Source organism: Populus nigra, chromosome 8, assembly GCF_951802175.1.
Source record: "Populus nigra chromosome 8, ddPopNigr1.1, whole genome shotgun sequence".
Taxonomy (NCBI): domain Eukaryota; kingdom Viridiplantae; phylum Streptophyta; class Magnoliopsida; order Malpighiales; family Salicaceae; genus Populus; species Populus nigra.
This window is the reverse complement of record NC_084859.1, coordinates 21,674,133-21,688,105: the sequence shown is the minus strand read 5'-3', so window position 1 is coordinate 21,688,105 and position 13,973 is coordinate 21,674,133. Positions and strand designations below refer to the sequence as shown.

General features: G+C 35.1%; 2 protein-coding genes across 2 annotated transcripts; one reads left to right on the top strand and one right to left on the bottom strand.

Moving 5' to 3' along the window:
• The first annotated feature begins 1,763 nt into the window (after nucleotides 1–1,763).
• LOC133702044 (putative disease resistance protein At1g50180) lies at nucleotides 1,764–3,781 on the top strand. Its single transcript, XM_062126218.1, has 5 exons — nucleotides 1,764–2,277; nucleotides 2,382–2,444; nucleotides 2,576–2,668; nucleotides 2,734–3,069; nucleotides 3,348–3,781. Exons 1-5 carry the CDS (start codon nucleotides 1,764–1,766, stop codon nucleotides 3,779–3,781), a joined length of 1,440 nt encoding a protein of 479 aa, XP_061982202.1.
• Nucleotides 3,782–5,721: 1,940 nt separating this feature from the next.
• LOC133701857 (mitochondrial dicarboxylate/tricarboxylate transporter DTC-like) lies at nucleotides 5,722–8,512 on the bottom strand. The gene is made up of 6 exons (XM_062125996.1): nucleotides 8,170–8,512; nucleotides 7,861–7,944; nucleotides 7,345–7,406; nucleotides 6,882–7,243; nucleotides 6,314–6,528; nucleotides 5,722–6,168 (listed from the first exon to the last, which is right to left on the bottom strand). Exons 1-6 carry the CDS (start codon nucleotides 8,287–8,289, stop codon nucleotides 6,112–6,114), a joined length of 900 nt encoding a protein of 299 aa, XP_061981980.1. The 5' UTR covers nucleotides 8,290–8,512; the 3' UTR covers nucleotides 5,722–6,111.
• Between the last annotated feature and the right edge of the window lie 5,461 nt (nucleotides 8,513–13,973).

Sequence of the window (13,973 nt, the reverse complement as noted above, 5' to 3'; positions counted from 1 at the left end):
GCGGGCAGAGATTGATAAAAAAACGTTTTTATAATGTTAGCCTTCTTGAGAAATTTGAGCAACTCGAAGTGCCGCCAAGCTTGTTTGGCAAAGCCGCTGCGTATCTTTTCGAGTCTGCACAAGGTGCAACGTTGCCCTCTGATAATGATACTTTTTCAAGCACAGAGGAGACTCTTGTTGATCAGAACGGAAGTTTCCATGGCAGTTTCATTAGTCGGATGAGCCAGTTCAACAGCTTGCATAGAGTTGATGTCACCATCAATGTCATTACTGCATTTTGGTCCAGGTCTGGAATTAGATCAAAGCATCCAAAAATCGAACCACCATCTGTTAATAAAGGATTGGTGGATCCATCAACACGAACTGGATCGTTGTCTCCTGATTCATTCGCAGAAGTTTTTCACTCTGATGTTTCATCGATCGAGTGAGATTCCAAGACAAGACCACACTCTGAACATATTGTGTCTCCCGTTGAATGGTCGAATACTACCTCTGTAACGAGGAAGAGCAAAACCATTCTTTTCAAGGGCAAGCTTGGCTGCTCCTATTTTCTCTTCTCGGCTCTTGGCTTCTTCTCTGCCTTAATTAGCACAGTGACACTGGAGCAGGATGCATTCCAACACTTCTTTTGCTCCAAAATTACAGTCGAAGAAATTTCTTCAGGATTTCTTTCAGAAAAGTTTATGAAGGTGTTTGGTATTTTTTTATTGCTTCTCCGAAACTCAGAATTCCTTAAGTCAGAGATCCAACCTCGAAGATTCAAATTTATTTTCCTCGAGTCCTCCATCTTACTCATCATCTGTGGTAAGAAAGTCAAGAGCAATGGAAGTGAAGTTCATCAAAATCCTTACAGCCTGCCGGTGTTGCATGACAAAGTTTTATAGAGAAAATCAAAGAATACTAGCTCACTTGTTCTCCAATTTCATCATAACCACGGGAATTCTTAAAGTCGTTAGAACTTGGATTGTTTCCAGAAATTTGAAAACACAAACAAAAAACAGATATCGTTAATGACTCTCATTGATCTGTGTTTGATACAAAAATTCAGGGCCAATTTACCAAATTAAAAACATTAGGCTAAAAAAAATAAAGGGTACATATTTTAGGGGAAAAAATCGATCAGTGGATATTGACAAGAGCTCAGCACCCTAGCAATGTGGAATTGACAAATCCGCTAAATTAATTAAATTCATGAAATTAAGCTGTAATTAACTCAAAAGAGGGCAAAGAATCAAGTTAAGCAAGGGCAAAATGGGGTATTAAACTAAATTAACACAGATCTTCTGCAAGCCAACGTGGTTGGCAGGGTTCAAGTCTTCAAGCTTAGCATGCTCGTTAAAGTCATCCAAAAAATGAGAAAATAAATGTCAGCTATTGATTCAAGGCTGCACATCACTAATGAACTTTTTCTACCATAAGTCAACAGACCGCTAGCTAGTCAACACAAGCTGTTGGTCTGATTTTCATTGCATCAGTGGGGCAGTGGCCTGCTGCTTTTGTCAAGCTTCTTCAACTCCACGGGTGGCTATATAAGAGGTGTAGCAGCAGCTGGTTAATAAAAGAATCACTAAATTTATCTTCTCTTATATATAAATTTATTGATTAAATCATTTTGAGCTTAAAACTTTCATTTCTTGAGAATTAGGACATGGTTGGTTTATATATATAGTGTTACTAGCTACGAACCTAACTTTGGATTATATGGATGGTCACAGGACAGGGAGGTATTAGAAAAGGATCGAAGTTGATAAAGAGTAAAGGAGATGGCAGATGCAGCAATGAGTCTTGCTATTGACAAGTTGGTTCATTTGCTAACTCACAAAGTGAAACTACTGAAAGGAGTCCATAAAAAAGTTGCTTGTATCAAAGACGATCTGGAAATCATCAGGGCTTTCCTAAAAGATGCGGATTCAAAGGCAGATAAAGAAGGAATCAGTGAAGGTGTGAAAGCATGGGTAAAACAAGTAAGAGAAGTAGCTTACTGCATTGAAGATGTCATTGATACGTACATGGTTGAAGCCTGTGCGGCACAACATCGTGATCAACAACGTGGATTAATGGGCTCCATCCTGTATAGCATCTGTTCCTTGGTTAGCAAATTGAAACCGCGTCATGAGATGGTATCAGGGATTCAAGATATCATAGCAAGACTTCAAGAAATGAAAGATAGAAGTGAAAGATTCCGGTTCATTTCTTCAGAGCATGTCACGTCAAGTTGCAATGCGACAACAGTCTTATTGCATGATCCCCGAGAAGAATCTCTTTTCATTGAAGAAGGTGAGCTTGTTGGCATTGAATCTCCAAGAGATGACTTGATACTCTACTTGGTAGGCGGAGCATCCCAAAGGACTATGATTTCCTTGGTTGGTATGGGCGTGTAGGGAAGACCACTCTGGCTAAGAAGGTGTATGACAATCACAAAGTGAAGAAGCACTTTGGATGTCGTGCGTGGATCACTGTGTCTCAATCATATGATAAGGAGGAGCATACTAAAGAAACTCTATGAAGGCAAAAAACAGCTTGTCCCTAAAACCATTGTTGCCATGTATGTCTCATCCTTGATATATGAGCTTAGAGAATATCTACTATCTCATTGTATTTGACAATGAATGGGAAATTGGCTTCTGGGGAGATGTGGAGCATGCTTTGTTCAACAATGATAACGGAAGTAGATTATTGGCCACAACAAGAAACAAGGATGTTGCTCTAACTTTTGCAAACGATCTTCATTAGTTCATGTCTATCAGATGGAACCTCTGCCTCAACAAGAGGCACGGGAACTCTTTTGCAAGAAGGCATTCAAGTTTGACTTTCAAGGGAAATGTCCTAAAGATTTGGAGGCATTATCTCATAACATTGTTAGAAGGTGTGGAGGATTGCGATTAGCAATTGTGGCTGTTGGTGGACTTCTAGCAACCAAGGAAAAGGTGGTTCTCGAATGGAAAAGGTTGCTTGATAACCTCGGTTCAGCACTGGTTTGTGATCCGCATGTTGAGAATGTCACAAAAATTCTCTTCCTTAGTTACAATGATCTGCCTTACCACCTCAAATCTTGTTTCTTATACTTCGGTATGTTTCTAGAGGATTTCTCCATCAGGCGTAGTAAACTAATCAAACTATGGATTGCTGAGGGATTTATACAATAATAGCAAGGCATGACGTTAGAAGAGACAGCAGAAGAATACTTAACTGACCTTACCCATCGAAGTTTGGTTCAGCTGAATGAAGCTGGTTTGAAAGGAATTCTTAGAACATGTTGAGTTCATGATTTAGTGCGTGACATCATTCTTTCCAAGTCAGAGGAGTTGAGTTTCCCCACATTTCCAAGAATTGCTCATCTATTGAAGGCATAGCACGGCGACTCTCCATAAGCAAACAAGTGATTAGTAACATTTCGAGGAGAGCAGCACCACCAAGTCTCAAACTCGCTCACATCTTTCAAGCTTTGCCCAGTTTAAAATCTCTTGGGCTCTTTTGTGGATACGATGAAGAGGAAGTGCATTTTGAAGGAGGGTTTCTTAAGCTCAAGTGGCTTTCTCTTTCTGGATTGAATTCCATTATAATAGAAAAAGGAGCTTTGCCCCTTCTTCAAGAGCTAGCTATAGGAGCTTGCCCGCAACAGAGACAGGTGCCTTCAGCAATCCAACACTTGAAAAACCTCAAAGAATTGTCATTTGCAGGGATGCCAGATGACTCCACCCAAAGATTGCCATGCAATGGAGGGGAAAGACTACTGGATGGTCAAGAATGTACCATGTCTCCAATACGACGGGATTTATGATCCCAATGATGAAACATCTTATGCAGCAGAGGTGAAAAGATATTTTGGATGATTAACACGAGCACCAAATCTAGGTATTGATAAATTGAATTAGTCAATACATTCAGCTTTACTTATTTCTCCTTTCTAACATACCACGTTCCTGTAATCACTCATTTTCTTGATAGGTGGCATGGATTGTAGTACTCAAGCACTTCACGGTACTGCCATTCTCAAATATGTTCCGTTCCAGCACTTGCTGTTTCTTGTAGTAGCCTCCATGTGAGATTCTACCTGCTGCACAACTAGATTCTTGCTTCTGTGAATCTGTCTCTTCTCTCAACATCAATGAGCCGGTTGTGTTGTTATAAATTTCTGAGAATTAATGTGACAACTGCAACTGCTATTGCTGGCATTGGTTATGTTATTTTGTGTTAATGTTCACATTTAGGCATTTTTCTTTGATTTTATTATGCTATATATTCATGTATTAACTGGCATTGGTGATGGATCTGGTCTCAAGTAGCCCATTAAGTGTTGCAATTTGATAATCTGATTGAGAGGGACTTGCTTATCCGGGTGGTGGAGGTATCGTTTTAACTTTCCTTCAAGAAGATTCCTTTCTCTTGACTGCCACACGAGCCCTGAACAGGGCTGATATATCCTGCAGGGTCCAGTTTACAAAATCCGAGAGCAGTTAGCCAGTGTGGTCCGGTGAGTTAATGAACCAGAAGAAAAGAGGGCCTAAAGGAAACCAGTGTTGATTCCACCTTTTCTGAGAGCTGACAATTAATTAACGCATCAGGTTTCTGGCCTTGATAGGCTGCGTTATCTTGGACCGAGGAGTGTATTAATCTTGCCTGTAATAATAATTGCAAGAATTAAAGGTAAAGAATAGACTAATCCAAATGTTGGCTGATGCGGGCGTCGCAGCAACCCAATACTGTTTCCGTGTTTAGTATTGTAATGTTAGAATGTTTTTTTTAAATAATTTTATTTTAAAATATATTAAAATAAAATAAAATATACATCAATAAATCAAAATTATTCAAAAAAATATACTAAAAAATCATCTAGGGATAAAGTCTTGATTTCACTGAAAAGGGATCTGGAGGGTAATTTTGACATCATCTTCTTTTGTTTTATTTTGATTTGTTTTATAGGAAATTAAGGGATTAAATAATAATTTACTCTTTATTATATTCTCTTGTATTTATTTTTCTTATTTTTTATAATATAAGTAATAGCATTATAGGATAGGTAGAATATTAATAGATTAAAAAAATAATGCCATAAAATTTAATTGAAATATTGGAGAATATTAAAATTCATGTTAAATTCTTCTTTTAAAATATTTTTATGATTTTTAATTTTCACATTCAATTTGTTCTTAAAAACCTCCAAAATATAAATTGGGTTTGTCTGAATTAGGTTTAAATAAACGAGGAGATAAAATATGAATTAGGTTTACTGTTGAAATGTTATGGGGAGAAGCATTTTTGGCATGGTTACCTCAATCTTGATATATTATTTATAAAGTTGAAACTCATTTTAAGAGCAATCGACAATCTCCATTTTCTTTTTGTTATCCATATTTTTAAAAACACACATTAACCTCTACATTTTTTAAAAAAATATTAATATAAATTATATTGATATTCTTTTCAAACTATAATGGTGATATTATATTCCTTCAATATATCCTGGTAAGAAACTCATCCCGTCATCAATCTCCATCCTCCTGCCGCATAATGTGTAGTAAAAGGATCGAACACATCACAGCCTAAAATCACTCTCACCTGGGAAAAGTCTGAAAGAGACTTGAACTAGCGCCTGATATATTGCCACTTCGCAGCGAGAACCGAATCTAGCTTTATCTAGACCCAATTCATGGCTGTTTACATCATGGCTTGTAACTTCTAAGGTGCTGAACATCCAGAGAAAACAAACACAAGGCAGGATGAAGAAGAACATGCTGAGATCCAAGGTCAAATTACGAGGTTTTAAGAATACAAAAGTTGATCCATAATACCTGTTTATCAAGTACAAAATGTATTTTTAATTCTCTCTTCTCAAGGATTGAAATGAGGAGGAGCTCTATTGATTTCAAATGGGGTTTTATGAAAAATTCAAATCCTTCCACACCCTATAAATTGTAGGTGCTGATAAGCATAAAATTCAGAAATCCTACTTAAAATTCGACAGTAAGAATTTCAAAAATAATTGGTTTGACTTGAAAGTCAAACAGGGTGTCAACCGCCAAAACCAGCCAGAAACTACAACAAAAGTACACAACCAAATGCTGTTATTTTGATAGCTTGACTCATCGCGAAATCCGTCTCTGCAGGAAACTACAACCCGACTGATTTCTCCAGCTTTTGAATTTGGTTAAGGAATATCCAGGTCATCTGCATATGCAAAACATTCAGCAATAAGAACTCTATGTGGTGATCTAAAAACAGTTAAGCAATCAGCCATAGCTAAGCAGACAAAGTCATGAAAGATGAGCAAAGAAATGCATGGAGGGAAGGAGGGAGGGGGGAAGATAAGTACCATGACATGAGGAGCAATTCTGACACAATAAACAGGGAATCCAGTGTAAAATTTGAACGGTCCTCCTGACTTGAGTGTCTTTAAGGCACAATCCATGGAGCCAGTGTATGGATACTTTCCTTGGGCATCAGGTTGCATTTTCTGAATTTGAGTTTTGACATAATCAAATGGAAGACTACAAGCTGCTGCAAAAAATCCAGAAACACTACTTGCACCTGGAAATAAAGAGCATAAAGGGAGCTGTTAGCCATTGAAACACATCATGCTTACTGTGTTCAGATGAAATATTAGCCACATGGTGATTCGAATGTCAGATTCAATCAATGAACATGCCTAATATAGATGGCGTAAAAAACAAAATGCATACATTTTAGAAACAAACAGAAAAAAAAACCATGCTAGACTAAGATTCACTTTTCAAATCTGACTAAATCTATGTAATATGTACACCCAGTGATTGTTCATGCCATGCTCAACTGATGCGTGCATGACTAACAATGGAATAGTTTTGAAAAATTAATACTCATTGATACAAGTATATAAATATCATGCATGCAAAGAATCTTACCTAACACTGTAGCAGCTTCACCAAAACCAAGAGAATCCTTGCAAAACTCAACACTTTGGTCATAAGAAGCAAGCATCCCCATGTTCAAAGCCATTGCCCTTACAACAGTAGGGCCAGCACCTTTCCAGAGTGCCAAAACCCCTTCATCAGCAACAATTCGGTAGAGGGCATTGAAAGCATTTGAGTAGTTTCTGCGCTGAGCAGCAGGTAAAGTGGCATCAGCCTGCATCCGGATAAGTGCTAAATCCGCTGGGCTGCCCACAGATGCTCCAATCGCACCAGCTGTTAGCCCACACAAAGCCTTCTGATATAGAGGTAAGGGCTTCCCATCATTGGCTTCAATTGCTTTGCTAGTCAAAATCCTTACAAAGACAGAAAGGAATTCAGCAAGCTTGATTTAATTAGAAGTTAGAAGATGGACAACAACATTATAGTTTGATAACAAATATTTTCAAACACTCACTTGAATGTTCCGAGCCGGGCAGTTGTATAAGTGGCTTGCCTCAATAGTCCAGCAGAAAGCCCCTGATCATTAATATGGTAATGAGACACAGAGCACACACAACACGAACCAGATTTAAATTTAACAACAACAAAACACGTCTTAATTCAAAGGACACTAGGAATTCAATTGGTCAAGTTAAATGCTTCTCGTTGATGGCATTTCTGAGGTGATCTCCAAAAATTAAGACACAAACAAGAAACCAATATCAAATCTTACAAATTTGTATTAATCTCACAAATTAGAGGACATATTATATTAGATCTAATCTATCAATTTTCTATCGAACGAGCACAACCCACACCTCCTCTTAAAGCATTCAAATTGGAAAGTTTAATTCCTTTCCCAGTGAAATGATAGCTGAGCTCCAAATTAAACAGCAATGAAGATCCATCCTTTAGCACAGATCTTATAAATGAGAAACTAAATCAAAATCACGCAACCAAAAATCCAATATTTAAAGTAAATTGTTCAAACCTTGTATAAAGCACCAAAACCCTCATTCTTTATCATATTCCTTGTCACCTCACCAGCTGATCCTTGACCCAATTGAATCCTCACCTACACAAAACGCAAAAACAAAAAAAAACCCATCAAAACACAGACTTCAACAAACCACCTTACACCATCAAACCAAACAAAACCTTAAAAAAAAACCCTCAAATCCCAGATCTAAAAGGCCATTTTAGCTAAAAAAAGATTCAAACTTCAAATCACAAAGAGCACAAAAACATAAAATAATCAACCACAAACCCCCAAAATCCAAAGAAACATCCTTTTTTGTACCTTAATCATATCAATTGGCTGGATAACACAGGTGGCAAGCATACCAGATGCACCACCATTAACAAAAGGTTTAACAGTAGGCCACACACCGAGTGATTGTGGTTTCTTCTCCTCCCCCATTTCTTCCCTTCTTTTTTGGATTCAAAAACTCCTCAAGGGGAATCTGGGATTTGCCAAAAAGAAGCAAAGAAATAGAGAGAGAGAGAGAGAGAGAGAGAGGGGGGGGATATAAGAACTGAGAAGTAAAGGAGGCAGTATATAGGACTACACAAAGCTTGGAAGAAAGAAAACCCTCCCTGATTTTTATTTTTATTTTAATATATATTGTTGAGGATGAAATATTTTGGAGGCATTTATCACTCTCTCTGTTTATTTATTTATTTTCTATTTTGGATGTGTAGGAGGGTGACATGAGATTATTTGTGGGAACAAAGCAAGTAGCAATATTCATCATAAAAAATTCAAGAATTGGTGAGATTGATTGACAATATTGCCCTTTCTTGAATTTGATTTTACATGTACTTGTAATTAACTGGATAGATTTTAAATGAATTAGTTGATGAGAAAGTGTTTTGAATTTGAATATTCTATAAATGTTTTCTGCTGCATTAGACAAGCACAATCCTCCATTTAATTTAATTTAGGAAGAATAATATAGTTCTAAAGCTTCTTGAAAAGCAAGTATAAATGGACACAAGAACCAAACTCCCAAGACTCCCATCATTTTCCATGGACTCTTTTTTCCTTCTTCTTTTTTCAAAGAGAAAAGGTCACGGGGATCATTAAAAACATGGTGGAATGCACCAGACAGTCATTTTGACCACCTTAGAGTAGTTGCTTTTATTTGTTGAATTGTAGAAAAAGGGTCGGTCCAACTTGCAGCAGCAGCAACAAATTGGACATGGTTAGTTCAATAATGCATAAAAAAGACTCGACAAGGCTTCCTGTTAGAGGAAAGGCAAACCTTTACTTGCCTTGGACTCAAAACACAACAGAGCCCCTCATGTATCACCTAACCTTAACAAATTAGCAAGGATAAATAAGTAATTTCATTCACAAATACTTGAGGGCATGTTTCTAGCCGAGAGAAAATAAATATAGACATAAACATATTCGATAAAAAAATATTAAAATAAAAACATAAAATATTCTTAGAGTGAATTTATGTTTTTTTTCAAAACAGGAATAACATAGAAAAATATCTATTTTATTTGCACTAATTTTGTACACCACATAAATAAGCTATCATTTGGGATATTTCTTTTATATTATTAGGATTTTTTGGGATTTGTTTTAATCCATTTCAAGGTTTTTTTATTTTTTTTTCATTTCAAAGATCTGAAGTTCTAAAGAATGGGCGACGTTTTCAGTGAATATGTCTCAAGCGTAAATCAAAAGGTATTGTGAGGTTAGTTCGGTAAGTTTCTGTCATAAAACTAATGCTCCACGATGCACGAGAATCCCAGCTTGCCCAGCCACCCAGGATCGTCAGCTTCTTAAATATTCGAATTACGATAATGTCCTTGAATGTTTTCCTTGGATGCAGCCATATCCCTCTCGATATTCTCGCCATTGTCTTCGTAACGAGGAGAGGAAAAAATAACTTGGGATTTTAAGACAAAGATTAGCTGTCTCATTGGTGGACTTGGTATTTCGGGAATGCATAACAAGGAGGACGACAGGGACACTCGAAGAGAAAACAATACAAGAAATTAGTTGCAAAATTGTTTGATTCGCAGGGCTTAACCTATGCAATTGTCTCCTGTATTATTAAACTCGGTGTATTCTAATAAATCAATAAATAACTTTTTAATTTTATTTATAATCTAGATCAGATTTTAAATTAAATTAAATATAAATTAATCATGAATGAATGACTTGGCTGCCCAATCAAAATTCAATTTGATTTTTAAAAAAATTAAAATAGTATGCTTTTAAATCAACCCGAGTCAATTTAAATGAATATATCTAACCTATAACTGTATTTTTAAATTAGATAATAAATATTAAATCATGTTTAATAACTTTGGTTTCATCATACATCTTTAAGGTTTTTTTAGAGCTAGCTTCTTATGGTGTTTTTTTTATGACAACAGGTGAAGATTTTATTTAAAGATAAAAGGCCAGCTAGAAACACGTAGCTAGGAAATAAAACAAGAGCAAAAGATAAATTACAACCAAGAAATAAATTTAGATTCATTGTCTAAAATAAATTTGTTTTGCATCTGCCACTGCATTCCCAGCTCCTCGCAACACATGAGAAAAATACATACAATATGATTAAAATATTCCTCAAAACACCATCGATGCTTGACAATCTTGGCTTGATTGCTTGAAGCTATATATATGGTGTTTTTTTAATGTAATTAAGAGGGTTGCTAGATCCACTCTTTTATTCAAGGTTAGAACCAGTAAGATTTAATTTTCATGTCTAAGATCTGCACAAATTGCTCAGAGGCACGGTGTAATCTTAACTAGGTAACATGCAAATGTATCAACAGAAATATGCTTAGGATTGCAACACGTACGTGAAATAATAATAATAATTTTTTTTTAAAAAAAAAGGGATTTGTGGCTGCTGCATGCGCCCATGCAGGTGCTGTTGCGATCCATCAAAAGGGACATGGCATACCTCATTGTTTATTTTGATCTCCAGCTGATTCCCATGTCCAACTAGCATCTTAATTCACATTCACAGTTTTTTTTATAGTATTTTCCTTCAAAAAAACTCTTACATCCCACAGCAATCTGTTAGGCTTTAATTTGCTCTATATATTTTATCTTCCTTCTTTTTTAATTATATATAAACCAATTTGCTCCATTTTCAAACAAATGTAAAGTCGTATCTCTTATATGAGTAATTCTAAGTCGTATCTCTTATATCGGCTTAATTAATGCCTTTAAACAAATGTAATCTTGGGCAGGTTGATAGCATATATACAGGCGTCTTTTACATGCGTATATTTGTTCAGAGGCCTTGTTCTTTGGTGAGCGGTGAGCGGTGAAAAGCAAAGTTGCCAGGACAGGACGTGAAGATTGCCTGTGCACATGGCAGTGCCTTAATTTGTCGATGGTCCCAGCTCCCAGGAGGCTGTTGTCTGTCTCTGCAGGATGGGCTGACAAACCCATGATGATCAAGCAAGTTTCCCACACAAGGGAGTTTGCGTTACATGTTTCTCATGGTGATTTAATTATACCAAATCTTTCATCACATTAATTTGCCCTGTAACATGCATTAGTTTGTGTGCTCATTCATTCTTTTGCAATTTGGTCAAGGATGAATATCCATGGTGTAAATAAAAATAAAAAGTTGCACCTATAAAGTTAGAGACTTCCAGCTAATTATGGTATTTTATTGTGGCATCCTGGAATGTTTTGTCTCCCCTTTTTGTGCATGTCTCGTATATAAATAGTTACTCCGGCAAAACCATAAAATTTCTAGACTGGTCACGGTCATGTTAATAAATTAAATTACCTTCTTAATTATACATGTGAGGAGAGAAATTACCGAGGATATTATATTTATTATTAGTAAAATTTTAATTTATTTTTAATATTTATATAATATTAGATTAATTATAAATCTAAAATAAAGATAAAATTCATGAGACAATGCTATTTTGTAAAGAAAATTATAAAGTTATTTTAATTATGAAATTTTTATTACATCAAAACGTTGTTCCTAAAATATTTTTGATCGATGCTTTCTTAAATATTAAATTTTTATTAGAGCCGTAGAGGCTAATACATATTATGTTTATTTTTTGTGTGAAAGAAATAATTGTTCTCACAAGTTGAGATATAAGGGATGCTCAAAACTAATACGTGCATGCTTGTCATAAGATATATATATATATATATATATATATATATATATATATATATATATATATATATACTGAACTGACCTGCATAAGAATTTTATATGGAGATATCATTTATGTCCATATTGAAATCACTAAGCATGTTTACCATATGATTTAATATGGTAGATATACTTCAATCAGAATATTATTGATGAAATGAAATTAATTACATTGCGAAACCGGTCACTAAAAGGTTAAGTCAAACTATCAATGACTTTTCTAATATTTAAGGGATTATAACACATTATTAGATGATGCACATCATCTTTAAATATAAATTAATCAATTGTTAAATTATTACTAAATTAAATGATTTAATTAGAATTAGAATCTATATTTGGACCAGTATATTAAAAATTTAATGGGTCACACATACTAAGAACCAACAATCAAAAATTAAACTAGGATGATTTAATTAAGTATGATTTGATTAAAATATATTTTAGAAATTAAAATTTAGAATAGAATCAATACATGAATTATATTCCTAAACATATAAAAATTAAATAAAGATTTAATTGAGTTAATTTTTATAATTATTTTAAATTAATATAAGAATATTATTCAAAAAATAAATTAATATTTTATTAATTTATAAATTTTAAACACCGCTAAAGACAACTCCTCGAACCAGGAGGCTTTGGTTCAAACTGAGTTCCAATTTATTACACCTATTTTAATTCATCTTTTAACATAGATCAGGATTATCTTAATTAATTAATTAATATTGAGCATTTAAAACTCAAATGAAAAGCTATAAATAGGCAAGATGTGTAGTGTAGGAGATTCAAAAGGCCATTAAAAAATCATTCTAAACATATTCAAAGATGAAGGCTTCGTGCTAGTCTCACTTGTGATGACATAGTAGCAGCTAATGTGTGCGAATACTATTGCAAGTGTATATATCATGGTGTGGCTTCTTCGATTCTATCCCCTGAATTTTTTAAATTGTATGAGTGGCTTCAGATTTTATTTAGAAAAGATTTTGCTCAAGATTTCGTGCTAGTCTTCCATGTGTTTGCGCGTTTGTGTAGGTAAATATTCTTGTTTTACCTGTTACTCCAGGTTGAGGTCTTATTTCTATTGTCAGAGCCGGCAAGAGCCCCGTAACCACTTGAAAAGTAGTTCAAGATAATATTCACTCAATAAAAACTCTAAAAATAAATAAGATGTATTTATCTATCATGTTTTATAAAATAAAAATTATTCCTATTTAATTTAACAAAATAAAAATTGTCCAAGACTCACTTGCATGTCACACCATGCATAAAAAAAATAAAATTAAATATTTTAAAATACCTCATTAATAAATTTACCCAAGACCCCATTCACCTTAAATCAAGTCTGCATCGTATATATATCAAATTGATGGTAACTAATTGCATGCAAAAGCTTAATGAAAAGGACAATACATCTAGGGTGGTTTGCCATCACTTGACAGCGAAAAAGGAAAGAAGCTAGCTCTCGTTCATTTTACTACCAGAGAGATATGTAGAGGAGGGGACAAATAAAATGAACTGTCCATGTTCTGTCATTGTCCTCGTCTACTACAAACTTGGACACACAGGGTTGTTGTAATGCCAGCAAATTGTTGGGACTTAGATGCCCTGTCGCTCTTCCATTTCTGATTGTGATCAATTCCCATCTGCAGATTTAAACAAAGCTTATAGTATACTCTTTGTTCTTGGGATTTTGTCGTTCCTGATATGAATGAGAGGGGAGAAGAACAACCAGATTCATTGAAAGAGATGTAGGCAGAAGGGTGTTTTTCCTTGTAATTTAGCCGGCACATATATATTGTTTTGCTACTTGTAACTATATGTGTTACATCTTTAATAAAAGCAGCTCTGTTGGTCCAACCCCCTGCAAGAAACCAAAGCTAGCTCTTGATTTCGAAGCTTCATCTCGAGATTTGCAGGTGACCATGATCATGATCAT

Bases quoted from the DNA above. Each gene is read 5' to 3' on its own strand.
- LOC133702044 (XM_062126218.1), top strand. From the start codon at position 1,764: ATGGCAGATGCAGCAATGAGTCTTGCTATTGACAAGTTGGTTCATTTG. The intron at 2,278-2,381 runs GTGAGCTTGTTG...ATGGGCGTGTAG, and splicing joins ATCTCTTTTCATTGAAGAAG to GGAAGACCACTCTGGCTAAG. The intron at 2,445-2,575 runs GTGCGTGGATCA...ATATGAGCTTAG, and splicing joins GAAGAAGCACTTTGGATGTC to AGAATATCTACTATCTCATT.
- LOC133701857 (XM_062125996.1), bottom strand. From the start codon at position 8,289: ATGGGGGAGGAGAAGAAACCACAATCACTCGGTGTGTGGCCTACTGTT. The intron at 7,244-7,344 runs GTGAGTGTTTGA...TGTCTTTGTAAG, and splicing joins GCCCGGCTCGGAACATTCAA to GATTTTGACTAGCAAAGCAA. The intron at 6,169-6,313 runs GTACTTATCTTC...TTGCATATGCAG, and splicing joins GAATTGCTCCTCATGTCATG to ATGACCTGGATATTCCTTAA.